We start from the raw sequence: 19814 nt of genomic DNA on the forward strand, positions 1-19814 counted from the left end.
GACGAAGCGACGATGGATAACGTCGTACCGTTACGAAAAAGCAAAACCTGCTACGGCACTTGCATTGGAAACCGTAACACTGGGACACAGATGATGGATCCTGTTGAAACCAACGATGACCTTTAGACGATAAATCCGGTCTTGCTCTTTAGTAAATTTATTGCATCTGATTAATTAATGGATTATATCTTAAATTTAAGTTAACTGTGAAGTCTCTGATATCTGATCAAGTCCCTTTAAAATGCCACTGCCGGCATTAGCGGCAAAATTGGTATGTACAAGTTGGTCCTGTCAAAGTTTATAGGTGTCTCTGCCTCTCTGGAGTCTGGACTGTGAACTCTGGAGATGTACAAAGAAAAGAAAGAAAACCTCTTGATGCCTCGACAGTCGATAGGCATGACCTTTTGCAGTGCCGAATTACAATGGCAATACACGGGATTTACAGTGGAGGAGGATCGAGGAACATAATTGAACGAACCTGCTCGATTGATCACAAGTCTTCAGCTTTTGACATTACAGAAAACCGGCTAGGCCTTGGCTGGAAAGACGCTCTTCTCTTCTGCTGATGAGAAGAAGGTCTGATCAAAGCTGCCAAAGCTCTCTTAACCAATTCTCCCTCAACAGTACCAATCCGAACAAGAGAATTTGTCATCGCCGATCTCCGAGCGTTCAATCGATGAGACGACGGATACGATCCCGCCTGATGATGGTGATTATCGACACCTTTGTGGAGACTGCAACGAAACGAACCAGGATGATTTGTCGGCGAACACATACACGTCCTCCTCGACGATGATGATGGAGCTGAAGGAGGATTACTCTGCTTTCTTACGACATGATCACGAGGCGAAACGGCAATCGACCTGCTAGGAGAGAGAGATCGATCGATTGAAAACCGAACGGAGGGAGAAGACGGAACGGAACCACAGAGATTGGCGCGAGTTGGAGAAGTTGATCTATTGAAGAAACCAGTAGATCGAGGAGAGAAACTCGTACTTGCAGACGCGAAAGCGGTCGACGACGACGATGAAGAGCGAAATCTTTCAGACGGAGAGTTCGATTTCTGAAATCCGTACGACAAGACTGGTCCACTGGATCTGGTTCTCGAATTTGAAGACAACATTTCTGAGTTTACAGGATAATGGTTTTAGGAGTCGAAAGTTGAAGGTTGAAACTTGAAAAGAACGAAGAGGGATGAAAGGAATTTGGGAATTTTTCTTGCAGGCCTCTAGGCTCTTTATTTCTTCAAACATAGTTCGCCTCAGCCACTCTATTTATAGGACTCCATAGAGGATAGATCGACGGTTACATGAGTTTACAATTCAGATTCGGATCTGAACGGTTGGAATCTGTGGGCAGCACAAAACAACAAGCTTTCTAGCCGGTTTGTCTAACAGCTGTTGGCGGGAGCTCAAGAGCCTGCCACGTATGGGATTCGGCAGTATTGGCTCTTATTCATGGGAATGCCCTTTGGTACTATTTGTACTGATATTACGCATATTGCCATTTTCATATGACAAAAAAAACCATGTCTTTGTATTGTATATGTCAAAGAAGCACTTGCCTCATATGTTTGGATTAAAAGGTTGAAATTAATCCAAAGGAGTTTGTTAACTATTTCTCTAAAAACATGGTATTATAAATTAAGGGACGCAGTTTTCTGTCCAGGAGTGTGGTCTACGCCAGCACTCCTATGTGTCTATCTCTCTCCTTCTTGGAACAAGGGGGTAGAATTGTCTTTTCAAATAGGAGGAGAGAGATAGATTCATGGGAATATTGGCGTAGGCCACACTCCCGGACAGAGTTCTTTTTCCTATAAATTAATTATTTTTAGTGAGATATTTCAAATTTTCTAAAAATAAGACTTATCTAATTGTGTAAGGTTTGAAAATCCCTTAAATTAGAAAATAAGATTTTAGGGAAACTGCCTAATACCCAAAAATGGTGATCTAACAAAGTTTATAGAAAGTTAAAATAGATTAAAGTAACAGCTAAATTGATCCACTAATTTTAAGGCTTAAATCGAAGTAATCTTTGAGGATTAAATTGGTTTCTATCTTCTAGAAATTCTTTCAGCACATTGGTTTCCATCGAAACGGCACATTGTTTTGCAGCCAACCACAGTTGAGTGAATGGGAGGTTAAAATGATTTGAACCTTTTGGAATGAAATCCTCATTAAATGCTATATAATGGGGAACTTAAAGTGTTTCATAAGGGCTTATTTGGTATTGCAAAACTCTCCCAAAAGATATTTATGAACCCAACTCTTTAGATATTTCATTTGTTAATACCATGTGCTGCTGCTGTGTATGGTCTCGGAAAATCATCCAAGAGCCAATGAAAAGGCAAACGGATCCAAAGACTTGTCAAACACATAACCATAATTTATTCTTTTCTCCTCTCTCTTTCCAAGAATTTTAAACTCGGAATGAGTTGTTCGAATCGGTCCAAGTCATGAGTCATGAGACTCTGTGTTGTATAAAGTTGCAATCATCAAACCATGCCTTGCTTTATCTAATCAATGTGACTTCTTTATCTTCGAATGATCATTATCCAAACGTTGCCCCAAATAGCGGTTCCAAGATTGAACCAATGCGCGGGTAAGACAAGTAGTGCCAAGTGGCACGGATTCGTGACGGGAGCGAACCTCCCGGTTTCGCCGTCAGAAGTTTCCAATACGCAGGTTAGAGTGACAAGTAGCTCCAAGTGGCACGGACCATTGACGGATTCGTAAAAGGAATGGTCCTGTCGGTTTCAGTTTAGACCAAAGCGCGGGTCAGACACTGAGCGCCAAGTGGTATGCATAGTTTATAACTTGACATGGTCGTTATTCTTTTCGGGGCCATTTGTCATGATTGTTGTTATGCTGGGTCAGGGTGACCAAAATGAATTAAACTAAGGTCGTGTTTGGCTTTTTCTGGGGCCATATATCTTGTTTAGGCCACTCTTTGCAACACCGCGCACCGCTTGTGTATGTGTGATTCATCCAGTTAATTCTGCCATTCCTTTATCTCCTAAGATATTTTATATATTTTTTAGGGAGAAAAAATGCCACCCCGTCGTGTACTGTGGTGTGTACTTGACACAGTCACGCACGAAATGATCGCACTGTCCCCATAAAAAAAGATAGGGGTGGACCAATCATTTCATGCCCAACTATATTTGAGTGCATATAAACACACAGCACACGACCAAGTGGTGTTCCTTTTTTCTTATTTTTAATATGAATTTTGCCAATCTATCTACTTCATTTTTATCGAATGAAGTGTTTAACCAATGAAGAGGTGGAAAATCAAATTAATCAATAGGGTTTTTGATAAGGTGGGAAGAGTCTAAGGTGTCTCGGTTCTTAATGGGATGTGAGAGAGCGTACATAAGAATTTACTTATGACAAAAAAATTTTGGATGAAAGTGTAATCACACAAACCACATACCAATCCCAAAAGGTTAACTGACTTTTAAGACACATTGACATTGTGGCAATCTTTTCCCAAACTTTTAATCATGATTTTAAAACTTAAATTGGAATGAGCAATATAGACTGCAGCCTAGTCTGATTAAATCCAAATCTACACTCATATATAGTTCAATCGAATTAAGCTGAATTGGGGAGTGAGAAATTAGGTCAAGTCCAATCGATTTTGATATGGCAGTTCTAAATCAATAAAAACCGGTCTCATACTTGATTCTGAATTTTAAATATTTACTTTCAATAGAAATTCCACAACTGATAATAAATAGAAAGAATTGATAAGAAAACATTGATATCCAATCTTTTTAAGTTAGAACAAAGTTTCTCTTCAACCACAACAAAGAGAGGATATCCTACGTTTCGAAATGATGTAACTCACCTGCTCAAAAGTTCAATCATAGGGTTACATTATGATAGATGTAGAGTTTCTCTCTCCATCCTCAGAACTGAATATAAATTTTCCCTTTTTAAGTTTGAAGAAAGTTTTTCTTTACCGATAGTGAACAAATAATCCTCACATCACTAGTGACTCTTTATCCCATCAATGGCAAAGGATAATCAATAGAGGAAGAGGGGAAGGCCATCAAACTTCCCCCCCCCCCTCCCTATTTTTCTTGGTAGAAGGCCACCAAACCTTCAACAAATTAAACTTGGTGACTTTCTTAACCAAAAAATATGCCTACCTATAAAGGCATGTGGAATATATAGATTAATTTGTCATGTGCCTATTGTGGTTCGACCTAATGTATGGGCGTTAGATTGGACCAGTCTAATATAGAATAGATTAAAAGACTTGATTTAATGCGATCCATTAATTTTATATATCTTTTTTAATATCAATCAAATGCCTAAAATTTGGTATCAGAACCAGGCACCACGAGTGTGATGGTGTATTATTGGTCTAATGGGATTTGATCTAGTGTATATTGTATAAGCGCTAGGTTGAATCAATCTAGTATAAAATAAGTTATTTAGCAACAAAAAAAAAATAATAAATTAAAATATTTGATTTAAGGCATTCCATCAGCTCTTATACTTTTGATATATCAGTTAAGAATCTAACAAATCAAATTTGAAAAAGAAAAGAAAAAAGATAAGATGTCTTCCACTATTTAACAGCACATTGTTTTGCAGCCAACCACACCAGGGGAAAAGGGTGGGGGTGTTGGAAAGAAATCTTCATTAAATGTTACAATTAATTAAAGGGCTTTTTAAGGGCTCTTTTGGTATTGTAAAACTCTCTGAAAAGAGGTATATGAACCCAACCATTGAGTTTTTTTATGTCCTTAATGAGACCATGTGCATGGCCAGGGAAAATCACCCAATGACCTAATAGTTAAAAGGCGAACGCATCCGAAGACTTGTCAAGCACACAATCAGTCTTTCTCTCTCTCTCTCTCTAAGGATATAGACTTGGAATCAAAGTCGAATCGTTCCTTTTGGATTCTGATACCCAAAATCGGATATCAGAATCCATTGGAATCGGTCCCAAAAAACCCTAGAGTTAGACAATCAGATCCAATGCCAAAAACCTTAGAATTGACTGTTCCAAAATGATTAGACTCGAAATCAAACATGGTCGATTTTGATATCTAGATTAGAATCAACTAGAATCATATCAATCCCAAAATCCCTAGAGTCGACTGCTCTATATTGATCAGAATCGAGATCTGTTGCCATAAAAACTGAATCTGCCTTGACTTGACACAGTAAATGCCTGTAAAGATAATATACGAGACACGAGAGAGGACCAAAATTGACGCAGGGAGGTCTCTCTGATGCCTAAATTTGTTTCTTCAGCAACAATGATGTAAACGAGTAGAACAAGAATGCAAAAAACTAGCTAGTAGTGAATTCGATCCATACATGTTAGATTTGTCACATATTTATACCTTGAGAATGCTGATCGTAACAGTCCATGTGAGAATTATTTATCCGTAGCAACCTCATATTTGGAACACTTTCCAGCTAGCAAAGCAATCTTGTAGCCTAGTAGGTTAAGGAAATTCTCCCGATTGGAATTCTCCCCGAGGATCCACTTTCCATTTTCACACAAAATTCAACTTCCCATTAGAGGTCCAATCTTGTAGGGAAATTCGGTGTTTTTTGTAATTTACGTGTCATCTGTGTCAGGCACATATCGGTGTGTAGTGTTTATGGATATTAAAATCAATCATGGCTGATTCCAATCAAATAACATTAGTCACAAGTGCCTGCCCGGTACTGCCATGCGCCTCCACACACAAGCGTGGCAGAAAGTACCGCTTTACCCCCGCTCGGGCAAGGTACTCAGATAAGGGTAAGGCGGTACATTCCACCACGCTTGTGTGTGGGGCGCACACAATAGTAGGGGCAGACGAAGGTAGAGGAGTCGAATTGCACGATTAATTCTAATTCAACCTATTTGATTTTTATATATATATATATATATATACCAAATATCAAAATTATGTATTAGTGAATTCTCTCATGTACAATGGGACCACTGACGAGTCCAAGTACAAAAGTATATACATACAGTAATCCGTAAACCCATGGTAAGTAGTCGTCACGGCAGCATTACTAAGACTTTTCCCTAGTGCTGGAGAAGAAGCACTAGGAAGAACTTTCATTGCAGTCATGAAATCATGAAAGCAACAGTACTCGTACAGCCCCATCTTATAAGTCAAGCTCACCTAGTGTGTCTTCATTGACCATTCTACAGTTTCCTTTCATATTAAAAAAAAAGGGTATTCTTTGGATTCCATGTCAAATTGGTCCCTTACGATGGAGGGAAAGTAGAAAACCCCGTGGCACCTTCCAGATTTGGATCCCCTGTAGTGTGATAGGGAATATAGCGTATCATTTGACGGTCCACAGTGTTTGAACACATATTGTGCTTTGTGTTCAAATACTGGACCGTCGGATGATGCACTACACTCCTTGTCCCGTTACTGAGGAGCCCAACGCCTCCATAACAGCTTCCAGTTTGAATCAATGCGCTGGGCTGGGCAGGTAAGAGACGTGATTGGTGGTACCAAGTGGTACGGATTCGTGAAGGCAACGCTATTCCCATATTCAAGTCCGAATCGATACGCGAGTCAAACAAGTAGGTTCCAAGCGGCTCGGAAGTCGGACCACTGACGGATTCGTGAAGGGAAAGTTCTTCCCTCGGTCTCAGTTTAAACAAGTGTGCGTATCACGCACGCAGCGCCAAGTGCAATGGACCGTTGACAATTTGTGTTTTTCGCACACCGCATGTGAATGTGTGATTCATCCATTTAACTCTACCATCCTTTCTAAAATTCCTTATCTCCCAAGATTAATTTTTTTTTTCTTTTGATAATTTTTAACGTGAATTTTGCCAACCTAAAACACTTCTATTGATCATGGTATTAACTTAGATTGGAATTAGGTGAATCGACTACAATCATTTTCGATTAAATCCAATTTTATAGGAAGAGAGACTACCACAATACCACCCAGTTGCCCAGCGAACGTCGATCTTGCGCCCAGACTTAAAGGCATTCAAAATCACATAGAAGAACATTTGAACATGATTCACTGAGAGAAGAATCCAACATCATGATGGGGGTGGTGTGTTGTACTTCAAAAAAATCTCTTAAGAAAGAGTTCTTTGTGAGGGAGCGTGGCTCCTACGTACATGGGGCCAATAGAGACACATGTCAAAGCATCAATAGGACGGATATTTTCACCTTTCATGGGGTCAGACAATCATTTTACCCCCTCTGTGCCTAGAGCAGCACGCACATTTCCCCCACAGGGTTCTTTTTCCCAAATATTCTATAGTAAAATAAACACAACCCTAAAGGAAGCAATGTTCCTACAAGGTTAAGGAGAGGAGTCCTTGCCACGGGAGAGAAGATCCACCAACTCCTTGCAGTCTGACTCTACCATAATGTCCTTGATACAATCTCCCTATAGTTGAGGATATCCTATATCTTTCTACTCTCTTTTGCAAATGCCAGTTTGCATATATTCCAAGGTTAGGCAATGTTGTCGCTAATACCTTGGTCAGGAAGGCATTGTCACTTACGAGAGTGACATCTTGGCCGGTTTCCACTCCATGGTTTATCAACCTTTGCACAGGTGATACCATGTGTAATCCCCGTTCCTCTGAATAAATGTTCAGTTACTAAAAAAAAAAAAAAAAAAGTTATCCATTTTATTGATTTTTTATTAATAATAATAGGGAAAAAGAACTCTGTCTAAGAGAGTGTGGCCTACGCCAGTATTCCCATGAGTCTATCTCTCTCCTCCCCATATGAAAAGACACCTATGTGCCCTTGTTTTGAGGGGAAGAAAGATAGACACATGGAACTGCTGGTGTAGGCCACACTCCCAGACAGAAAGCTACTTCCCACAATAATATTACTAGAATTTGTTGGTGAAATAGAAAGCAAGCTAACCATGTCATCGTCTCGTCACTTCCAAGTCAGTCCATCTTACAAAGCCCACATGTCATCATTTTTTAATTTTTTTTTTTAAAAAAAAACGTTTGTCTCACAGTCATGTATCTTACGCTCTCTCGCAATGGATTTTATTTTTTTTATTTTCTCTTTCCCTTATCATATGTAGTTATGTATTTCATCCCGCAATGGATTTTATTTTTTAAATTTTCTTTTTCCCCTATCATATGTAGTTATGTACTTCATCTTCATGGTAGAGGATACCGAGTTTCCGTACTACAAGTGATTTCTCACATTGCCTAGTGGCATGGGAAACCCTCTTCCTCACTTCAATTTCTGGTCTTGAGAGGATATGTGGGGAGCAGTGTTTCAAAAATCAGACTCAGATCTATTGAATTTCAATTCTAGATGTTAGATTTAAAATATATTTTATTTTATTTTTTAAGTTTCAAAATTTTTTGATTGCTTTGTTATGGTGTAGGACCCATGTGATCAAAGAAGTAATTCCAAAGGTTGTAACATTCTATGGGTACCCTAAAGTCTATTCATTGTCACTATCATGAGTGGGAAGGTGGGTCAAGGATATTGAATGAGATTGATTTCTCAATTCATGGCCATAGGTGATGTCTCTCCCTTTATGGGTATTAAGGCCTTTATGGTCCTCAGTGGAGAATGACCATTTTATGAGGTTTTAAGGCCTTTATGGTCTTAGTGGAGAATGAATGAATTTTAAGGTCATTCATGACCCTTAGTGGGAAATGACCATGAATTTGGAATTAACCTCCAATTCATGTCTATATTCATGCCCATAAATCTTATTCTTCAATTTGGTCATAAGTGGATGGTTATTCTTGAGAATTCCAAGGGAATGCAAGGATTGGTCTTGGGCCTATATAAACCCAACCAATTGCTTTGTAAGAGACATCTTTGGATACGTGTTCGTGCCATACTTAGCAATCACTAGGAGTATTATTCTCTCTCTCTCTTTTCTTCTAAGTGTGTTAGAGGGTTCTTGTGTTGAAGCTCTTGGCTCCTTCAAGGGACTAGAAGGACTCGCTTCATCTTCTAGTTGGAGGTTGTTTTATCTTGGGGTAGTGGTGCAGAACACTCCTTGGCAGTAGGAGGCATCAATTACCTTAAAGGCAGTACCACAAGTGTGACTCAACCTCAAGCTTGTTCAAGTTGTTGCGGGTGTGGTTCTACATCAACTTCAAGCTTTGGTCTTCTCGTTTCAGCCAAAGGTCAAGCCTAGTTTCTACTGCTTAATCTATTGTATTGCAATTCATGTTGTTTCAATTATTTGTAAGGAATTGTAATACAATTACCCAACACTAGACACTTTATTTGATTGTTTTTATGAGATTCCCTAGCTATTCATATAGGACACATGAAGAATGATGAATACCAACCATAATGAAAGGGAGTGATGGACACCATACAAGAATTTTGGCCTCTTTTTATTTTATGGACAATCAAAAATTTATTAAGGAGAATATGAAAATAAGGAGCATCAAGATAAAAATCACTTAAAAGGAAAATTTTCTAGTAAAGTCTATTTCTTTAACAACCAAAATTTTCTACCCTTGTCTTGTCTATCTTAAAAATTGACCACCCATTTTATAAAACCCATCAGTTCATCTCATTTTGATCCAATTATCACAAAACTTGTCCGGACACCCCCATGAGGAATCTAATTCTGATCGTAATTCACATCCATCATTCTTCTCCTTTCCTTTTCCCCCATTTTTTTAATCTTTTTCTTGTCTTATGAGGAATGGAAATTAACATTACTTCCACTGTGGCATGTACCACTTACATAATAATAGTTACATATAGATGTATAATTTGCATACAACTTTTAAATGATTGAATATGTTAAGTACAGTGTTCTTGATTGAAAGATTGTGCAAGAAGAGACAAGATTACTAAGCCTTGTTTTGTTTGCATATAATTGTTTTTAGGAAGAATTAGTCTTTGATAACAATTGGATGTACCTTTACTCTTTTAGAAGGATAAGGATTAAGCTGATAATTAGTCATGTATTTTGTTGATGCTTTTATACATTTTTTATGGATAAATTATGTAAGACACAGACCTTATTGAACTTAAACAATTCTTTACATTTATGTTTAGGAGCATTGAGACAGGATAGAGCTTATAGGATTCAGATTCTCTATTGTAGAGCTGCCCGACAGGATCGTATTATCCAGACATGGTGAGACGTGCAATGACCGCCTATCCCCCCTCGGGCAAGACGCTCGGGCAGGGATAACTTATCAAGTAAAAACTAAAAATCAGATCTGTATGTCATCTCATGACTAGAAACCTACCAAGTAAAAATAAAAGTTTCAATAATGATTGATAATCCACAACTAGGGCCATGGGATTAGAACCACACCAACCCCCCCCCCCCCCATTGATGCGAACAATACAGTAAGGGTGTTAATCAATTTTTATTTTTTGATAAGGGGGTGTTAATCAATTTAGTTCAGTCTAAACAGTTCAGTTTGGTGTGATTCATGTTGTAGTTGTTAGAAAATCAAAATCAAATCAATTATTAATCAGTTTTAAGTTTTCAAATTGAAGTCAAGTACTAAGCATTTTTTATTAGTCGATTTGTAATCAGTTCCAATTATGTAGTTTATTACATCCTTCTTGTCCGTGCAGACCACGATTTTAAAAGTCGAGAATTGAAAATCATCGATTCAGATCCGAATCGACTGTGACCGATCCAGTCAATTCTCTCTGACTCCCTTTGGTTCTGTTTAGTTTCCGACTGATTTTGGCCAATTTCAACCGATACAAATCTGTATCGGTCAGTCTATCCCAAATCCCGATTCTTCTTTTTTTTTTTTTTTTTTTCTTCACAAATATCCCAATTTCTTCTATAGGTTTGAACTTGATCAAGTTTTTTTTTTTTGATAACAAGAACTTGATCAAGTAATTTAGTTAAATTTGTCCTCTCTTAATATGTTCCAGACCTTTATTCATTTAATTTCAGTCGAATAAGTTCTTTCGTCAATGGTCATGCCTTCCGAAGAATAAAGTAATCAAATGTAAATCCCACGCAAAGAATCTGTTCAAGTCTAACTAATGGAGAGTGGACACCAACCAAATCACGCAAGATCGCCACCACATCTGCAAACGAAATAATCAAATAAACGGGGTAAAATAAATAAAGAAAAATAGAAAATCAATAAATAATAATAATAAGAAATCTCTTCTTTTTTTTGGTAAAGATAATAATAATAAATCTTACCACCACGAAATGGAGGAGTTCAACGGAGTTCAACGAAGTAAACGTATACGATGACACAAATGCTGGCTGGCGAATAAATTACGACGAACACGGTATACCGACGACGGATAACGTCCAACCATAACCGGAAAGCAAGCAAAACGGCTACGTCACTTACTTCGAAACCGTCACACAGGGACGCAGATGATGGAATCTTTTAATGATAAAGCACTGCTGGTAAATTAATTGCGTCTGGTTAATTAATGTGATTATATCTTAATTTTAGGTTAAACTTTGAAATCTGATATCTGTTCAAGTCCTTCAAACTGCCACTGAATTGTAGCGGCAAAATTGTTATGTACAAGTTGGTCCCGTCTGGTCTCTGAAGTCTTCTCTCAAGAGATGAGCAGAGAAAAAAGGAAACTCCTTGGTGCATCGATAGTCGGTAGGGTCTCTCACTCTGCTGCTCCAAGCCAGGCTTCTGCTCTCTTCTTAAAAGAGCCTAAAGAAAAGTATGGACCTTTCCAGTGCCGAAACACTGGCAATACAAGAGATTTACAGAGGAGGATCGAGGAATATAATTAAACGAACCTTCTCGATTGATCACAAATCTTCGGCTTTTGACATGATAGAAAGCCGGCTAGGCCTTGGCTGGAACGAGTCTCTTCTCTTCTGCTGATGAGAAGAAGGTCTGATCAAAGCTGCCAAAGCTCTCTTAACCAATTCTCCCTCAACAGTACCTATCCGAACAAGAGAATTCGTCATCGCCGATCTCCGAGCATTCAATCTATTAGACGATGGATACGATCCCGCATGATGATGGTGATTATCGACACCTTTGTGAAGACTGCAACGAAATGAACCAGGATGATTAGTCGGCGAACACATACACGTCCTCCTCGGAGATGATGGACCGGACAGAGGATTGCTCTGCTTCCTTACGACATGATCACGAGGAGAAACAGCAACCGACCTGCTAGGACTAGGAGAGCGAGATCGGTCGATAGAAAATCGAACAGACGGCGAAGACGGAACGGGACCACAGAGATTGGTGCGAGCAGGAGAGGTTGATCTATTGAAGAAACCAGTTTATCGAGGAGAGAAACTCGAACTTGCAGACGCGAAAGCCGTCGACGACGACGATGAAGAGCGAAACCTTTCAGGCGGAGAGATCGTTTTCTGAAATCCGTACGACAAGACTGGTCCATTGGATCTGGTTCTCGAATTTGAAGCCGCCATTTCTATTTGAAAATATTGAATTTAGGATTCGAAACTTGAAAGAACGAAGACAAAAGAAGGAACAGAGCGAAAAGAAATTGAAGGAATTAGGGAACTTTTCTTGCAGTTGCAGGCCTTGAGGCTCTCAATTTCTTCAAACATTGGTTGCCGCAGCCGCTCTATTTATAGGACTTCAGAGAAGAAAGATCGACGGTTACAAAGGTTTAGAGTTCAGATTCGTATCTGACGACTTTGAATCTCTGCGCTGTACAAAACAACGAATTTGTCTAACAGCTGTTGGAGGGAGCCCAAGAGTCAAGACCCAGCCACGTATGGCATTCGGCATTATTCGCTCTTAATCATGGTATGCTCCTGTTTGTGATGATATTACGCATATTGCCATTTTCATACGACGAAAATACCCTTTCTCTTTGTTCTATTTCTCAAGGAAGCCATTGTCTCTCATCTCTGTGTTTTTTTTTTTTTTTTTATTTGCGAGGGGCAACTGGGCAAGTAGCTAAATAGGGTGTGAATCCATCTGTCGAAGGATCGGTTTAGGGGCGAGAATGGATGAATGTAAAACCAAATTAATAAGGGAAGATTCTGTTTCATTCCGGTTTGGAAAGGTTTATTTCGGTAAGCCTGGGTATTCTTTAGAATCCATGCCAAATGGTCCTAGCGGTTTTTTTTTTTTTTTTTTTTGGGAAAAAGGAGCTTATATAATTAAAGAATCGAAATACAGGAAATAATTAGAGTCTTTGATATTTTCTTCCTCGAGCGTCTTCACCAACAAAGTGCTCAAGAGCTGGAGGAAGGCTAGTGGGGCTAAAGAGGACTTCCTGATCAGCCTGAACATAGCTAGCCAAGAAATCCGCACATAAATTTGTTTCTCTAACCACATGAGTAAAAGTGCAACAAGAGAACCGCTCAGACAGCCTCAGAATATCATCTATAAGCTCCAGACAATGCCAAGGACCGTAGAAGACGCCTTTGATCATTTGGATAGCACTCATGGAATCCGATCGCACATGCACATGCACATGTTGCCACCCTTTAGTCATGGCAGTATGAAGCCCACAACGGATGGCTTGAAGCTCCATGAGCATAATGCTGCCGCTTCCCAAACCGCCTGCAATGGCAAAATGCACCTTTCCCTTGTAATCGCGGCCTATGGCGCCATAACCTCCGCGAACATCAGTCACCGAACCATCACAGTTGATGGCTAGAGAGCTGGAGGGAGGACGTAACCAGTAGTGCAAGGTGGGGCGCTGCAACTTGAAAGGAGCATTGATTCTCCAGCGATGAAAGAAGTCTCGATTACAACTGTTATCAGGGAATGGGGAGATAGAGTCACAAAAACGCCCTCTCGTATCCGCTATAACCTGCTGGAAAATCTTTTCAGAGGAGTGCTCTTGTTGGTTGAAAACTCTCTCATTCCTCTCATTCCATAGTCGATAAATCAGAGCACAAAAACTGAACTTGCGCACTCTATTGAGCAAGGTGTCACCAGTGAAACGGGTGCTGACCCATAGCACCACCTCGGCTCAAGTAGAGAGATTGGGAGATTGAAAACCATTAAGGTTGAGCACCTTCTGCCACACTGAGTTGGAGAAGGAACACGAGAAAAAGAGGTGATTCACATCTTCCGGTCCTGAGTTACACAGTGGGCAATTAACCTCAGTAACCATACCCCAGGCTGCAAGCCTGCATTTGGTGGAGAGCCGCCCCAAAATAGCCAGCCAAGCTATGAAGGAGAACCGGGGTTGGGCTCCAGAGAACCAAATCAACTGATGCTACAAGACTGGACTCTTGTGAGTTCTAATAGAATCCCAAGCTGTCTTCAAGGAGAAAGTACCCTTCGGGTTCGCACACCACACAACCGTGTCACAAGGAAGCCTCTCGTGAATCTTAGTAGAGGAGATCTCTGTCCACCTATCGCGAATATCAGCATCGGGGGGCGTTTCAACCCAATGATCATCATCCCCAATAAGGGACTGAACTGAGTCGAATGGGTAAGACCCGTAGCGCCAAGTGGAACGGATTTGTGATGGGAACCATCATCACTTTTCCCTAGCGGTTTCAAATCTCAACCAGTGCGCAGGTAAGACCCATAGAGCCAAGTGGAACGGATTCGTGATGGGAACCATCATCACTTTTCCCTAGCGGTTTCAAATCTCAACCAGTGCGCAGGTAAGACCCATAGTGCCAAGTGGAACGGATTCGTGATGGGAACCATCATCACTTTTCCCTGTTTCACGTCAGAAGTTACTAACGCGCGGGTCAGACGAGTAGCTCCGGACTGATTGGTTAAGAGAACGTTCCTTCAGTTTCAAATTTTAGACCAAAGCTCGAGCTCGAGTCAGGGAAAATTATCCTCTTCAATTCCCTATAGCCTCTGTCCCCTATGCTAGTGATGTGTCCTAGACACCGCCGAATCATCCCTTCCATTAGCTCTGCACTGATGCTTCTTGGTCTCCGGATCATAGTCGATGTGGCCTTGGGCTTGTAATCAAGGATTCCCGTGGCACCCCCAGTCTTTGCAAAATCTGATCGTGCCAGTTTCGATAGTATACTCATTGGGGAAGCTCTGGCAATTAGGCTTGATATGTTGGAAGCAATTTCGAAAGGGGTAGAATATTTGAAGGTGGAAGCTGATAACTTACAAGTTATAAACTACCTCAATGACTCGGCCAGGATTGCCCCCTTGCAGTTACAAACTATTTTACAAGATATACGTCATATATCTGCTTATTTTACTGAGTGTAAGCTCACGTTTATTCCTAGAGAGGCAAATGAAGTTGCCGACTCTCTAACCAGAAAGGCCCTGTCCATGGTGCAAAAGATAGTATGACCACTTTTCACTCCGTGGTTGTAGGAGATTTGTAATCCTTCAAACACGTGCTCTTCACACTTAATGCAATAGATTTCCTTTTACCAAAAAAAAAAAAAAAAAAGAAGTGCGGCAACGCTAGTGTGGATGTCTGACATATGGCAACTCGGACTTCCAATGGTCTGAACTCGACATTGTCAATGAGCTTGGACCGTTGGATGTCCGAGCTACCATGTGTCAGACATTCATACTAGCACTGCCGCACTGCCGAGCTATAGCAAATTGGAGAGGCTAATAATCCACAAGTCAGACACACAGTGCTAAGAGGCATGGACAGTTGACAAATTGACGGATCTAGCTCTCCTCCAACCGTGGTGGGAGCTAGAGGGTCCAGCCCACTTGCATCCCACCTGTGAAATGGTCAAAACCACTCTTATTTTGCTGGACTGGACACCTCAACCACAACTGAAAGAGAGCCAAATTGCAAATTGACATGGTTTCGTTTTTCTTTAATTATTGTCATTGTCATGAATCATGATGATCATTAGCTATGCTAAGTAACCAAAATGAATTTAAACTAAACCGTGTTTGGATTTTTCTGGAACCAAACATATTGATTTGTGACTTTTGTCTACTGTTTTTACCAAAAAAGAGAAAAAATTTGTCCACTATTTGCCAAATCGCACCCCGCATGTGATTCATCCTTATTATACTATCCTTCCTCAAGTTTCCCATGGTCATTGCACATGGGGTGGGTGCAATGACCACCCTGCCCCCTACACAGGTTGCTCATGTGCTTGAGCATAGCTTGCGCTGCGGCACAAAGAACATTCTCCCTTATTTTTAATAAGAATTTTGCCAACCTAAACCCTTGACATATCATTCTCAATTACCAAAAAAAACAACCTTGACATGCACATTGATCACTACCACGTTAGAGTGTAGTTTTCTTCTGATGAAAGGAGGAAAATTAAATCATTCAATAAACAGGTGTAGTTTTTTTTTGGGTAAAGAATGTGTGAGGTCTATGGGTGGAATGTGAAAGGATGTATATAAGAATTTACATACTGGTATTGTGACAATCTTTTCCCAAACTTTTAATCATGGTTTTAAAACATAGATTGGAATGAGCAAAATCGACTCAAGTATATTGCAATTAAATCCAATTCTATACTCATAAATAATCCGATTGAGTTGAACCGAATTAAAGGAGTCAAGGACAAGTCCAAAAGATTCCTGATCAATTTCGATATGATGGTTCTAGATCAATGGAAACCGATCTCATTATTGATTACAAATTTTAAAAACTTACTTTCAATAGAAGTTCCAAATCTAATATAATTAGAAGAAAAAAAATTGAAAAGATAGCATTCGATGACATGATCAACTTTGTATCTATCTTCTAGAAATTTCTCCCCCGTATTTAACATACATTGTTTTGCATTTTTGGGGGCCATTATTGTCATTATAAAGCTATGAATTAAAATTGTGCCATGTTTATTTTTTTAAAAAAATTGAGCCGTGTTTATGGGAAAAAGATCTCTACTTCTTAATGTTTTCTACACCCTCTCACAAGGCACGGTGAGATAACGCCTCTACCTTCAAGATAGATACTTAGATGTGCTCACCCATTGGTCCAAACGCTTATGTAAAGACCACGCCACCAAATAGAAATCTCTTACCCCATGTTTATTTACCAAAATAAAATAAAATATGAGCCGTGTTTGGCTTCTTTCTGTGGTCCATGTATCTTGTTTTGTGCGCCGTTTGCCAAATCGCACACCGCCTATGAATGTGTGATTCATCCATTTTAATCTACAGTTCATCCAAAAGTTCCTTATCTTTCAAGGGTTTTTTTTTTTTTAATTTTATATAATATCTTCTTTCTTTTTTTTTGTAAAGAATTTTATATAATATCAATTTTGCCAAACTAAATCCCTTGCAGTGCACACTTCTGTTAATCATGGTTTAAAACATAGGTTGGTATGAGCTGAATCGACTGGAATCAATTTGGAATAAATCTACTTTTTATATTATGGGAAATAGTTTCCAATTCAGGAGTGTGGCTTACACCAGCACTCCAATGAGTCTATCTCTCTCCTCCTCAAAACAAAGGAGCGGAGGTGTCTTTTCATATAGGAAGGAGAGAGACAGACTCATAGGAATAATAGCGTAGGCCATACTCACGGACAGAGTTCTTTTTCCCTTATATTATACATTTACTCTAATCGAATTAAGCTGAATTGAGAGGTATATTTTCCCTTGTTTTCAATGTTGTCAATGTAGAAAGAAATATGTACACTACACCAATAGTTGTCTTGAAGAAGGTATCATTCACATAAGGCCCACATATTCCAAATAAGAGAGAAACAAATTAAAAAAAAAATAATTTATGTGAGAAATTTCACTCTAAAGCAATTTGGGGAAGTTTTCCCCCAAAATTATATATAGGCTTTGGAATAGATCCATCACATTACCTCTCATCCCTAGCATTTTGTTTAGTTTTGTTCATTTTGAAGGTGAACAAATGTATAAATAAGGGATCTTACACAATTAATATCATATATAGTTAGTTGTTGCTAGTTTCTACCTGTGGTTATCCTACACATGGTTTTGGGGCATGCACTCTACTGGCAAGCCACCGGTACATTGTTTATCTTTATTGTCCTACTATGAACTCAAATTGTTTTATATAAAATATTTTCCTTTGCATTTTATATTTTTTTTACACGAAAAATCCCGCAAATAGGGCAATATACTAGGCCCAGGTGCAAAAAAGAAAGCACAATACTGAGGAGGTCCTCAAAAAGGAAGACTTTCACAAATCCAAATAAGGGTAACACAACGTCAGTGCATTTTTTTATTGGATATCATGAAGAAAACGTGATTCAGTGAGAGAAAGAATCCAAAATAATTTTACCGAAAAAAAAAAGAACCAAAATCATGATGGGGCCATGGGGGTGGAGTCTTAAAAAATTTATTATTTTTTAGAAAATTTATTTTCTCCCTTCTTAATTTTTGTATAATTTTATATTGATTTTTTACCAATCCTAAATAAATTTTGGGGGAAAAAAACATTGTCTGATCCCTGCAACTTGTGCTTAGACATAGCCCCTTAAAATGATCATGCTATCCTTACAAAATAAAAAAATTCCCTCTAATCGATGCCCTACACGCACTCTCATTTCCCTCCTTATTGCAGGTACCACACAACCTAAGAGCAATCCCTTACCCAAATATTTTATAGCAAAATAATCTCAGCGTTAAAGGATACAAAGTTCTTAAAAAGATGAAGTTGCATATTTTATTGATTTTCCTGTATGCCCTTTTATTAACAATAATATTAGTTTGATATTTACAAAAATAAAAAAATAATACCTATCTCTCTCACTCAATAAATAACTCTTCTTTAGCCAGCAATCATAGTCTCACCAACCCATCTCTTTCTCTTGGAGGATATTAGCTAGGAACGAGCTCTTAATCGAATCGTTATCCCCTTCAATTCTCTGTGTTCTTTAATTCCTCACATGAGGGTGAAAATGATCACCCTACCCTTTGCCCGAAAACACTGCCCAAGATAGGATCCACTCTCCCTATTAGAAGAATTGAAGGTGATAATTATTCCCCTTAACCCTAGTATGAAAAGGGGGGGAATAAACAATAAGATATCAGACTCTCCAATAGCATATACTGATATACCTAAACATATATTGTTTGGCGCGCCCACTCAGGCATTATGTTTTTTCCTTCCGGTGGAACTCAAGCATTGATTCAAAGTACTAGACTTTGTTGCTTAGGTGGAAAGCAAGCGAACCATGTCGTCCTCTCGTCGATATCAAGTCAGTCCATCTTACAAAATCCACGTGTCATAATTCTTTATTTTAAAAAAAACTCGCCTCTAGAATCAATGTATCCTACGCTGTCGTACAATAGACTTTTTCTTTTTGGTCTTTCTATGTGAAGTATAATATTTTACTATTTGTCACTTGTCGATCCAGAGGTTAATCCATGTGATAGAGGAACTCACATATGTTTCAATGGACAAATTTTAATCCAAAGTAAAACAAGGAAAATTGCTCAAACTCGGATTCAAAGTTTTAGTAAATTTATCAAAATGCCATTAAATAAAGATGAATATAAGATACAAAGTGAAATTTTTTGTAATTTTAGCTGTCCTTCCTCTACTCATTTTGAACTAAAATTGTATCAATACGATGCTTACCTTCCATCATATAGATTAAATCATATACTCTCATGTGGCAAATAGTGAGGCATTACATTTCACAGTCATAGTGACAGGAAAGAAAACCCTTTTTTTTTTTTGCTTTCTCCCCCATCGTATGAACCTCATGTAGATGATACCGAGTTTGTACTACTATTGATGTGGAGTGAGAGATTCCTCACATTGGCTGGTGGGGAAACCTCCTCCTTACTTTAGTTTTCTGGTTTTGAAAGGATATAGAGAGGAGTGTTTCAAAAAGTCAGACTCGGATCTGTAGAATCGGCTAATTAGCGATCCTGATTCTAGACACTTCAAAGCAACCGATTCTAAGGTTTTTGGAATTGGATCATTGGGTTTTCAGATCTGAGGGGCCGATTCCAATCCAGATTCGATCAGATACCACGCAAAAAATTCTTGGTCGGGG

At 39.0% G+C, this 19814-nt stretch overlaps 1 protein-coding gene, 1 long non-coding RNA gene and 1 pseudogene across 2 annotated transcripts; all 3 read right to left on the minus strand.

The window, feature by feature from the left end:
• Positions 1-128: 128 nt before the first annotated feature.
• LOC122669788 lies at positions 129-19615 on the minus strand. The gene is made up of 4 exons (XR_006334081.1): positions 19602-19615; positions 11353-11502; positions 8199-8205; positions 129-144 (listed from the first exon to the last, which is right to left on the minus strand). It is a non-coding gene; the product is annotated as an uncharacterized LOC122669788 (long non-coding RNA).
• Positions 469-1123, minus strand: LOC122669786 (putative protein TPRXL). Its single transcript, XM_043866637.1, has one exon. It carries the CDS (start codon positions 1121-1123, stop codon positions 491-493), a length of 633 nt encoding a protein of 210 aa, XP_043722572.1. The 3' UTR covers positions 469-490.
• Positions 11585-12378, minus strand: LOC122669785 (annotated as a pseudogene).
• Positions 19616-19814: the final 199 nt, after the last annotated feature.

The sequence above is a fragment of the Telopea speciosissima genome, chromosome 7, assembly GCF_018873765.1.
Source record: "Telopea speciosissima isolate NSW1024214 ecotype Mountain lineage chromosome 7, Tspe_v1, whole genome shotgun sequence".
NCBI classification, from domain to species: Eukaryota; Viridiplantae; Streptophyta; class Magnoliopsida; order Proteales; family Proteaceae; genus Telopea; species Telopea speciosissima.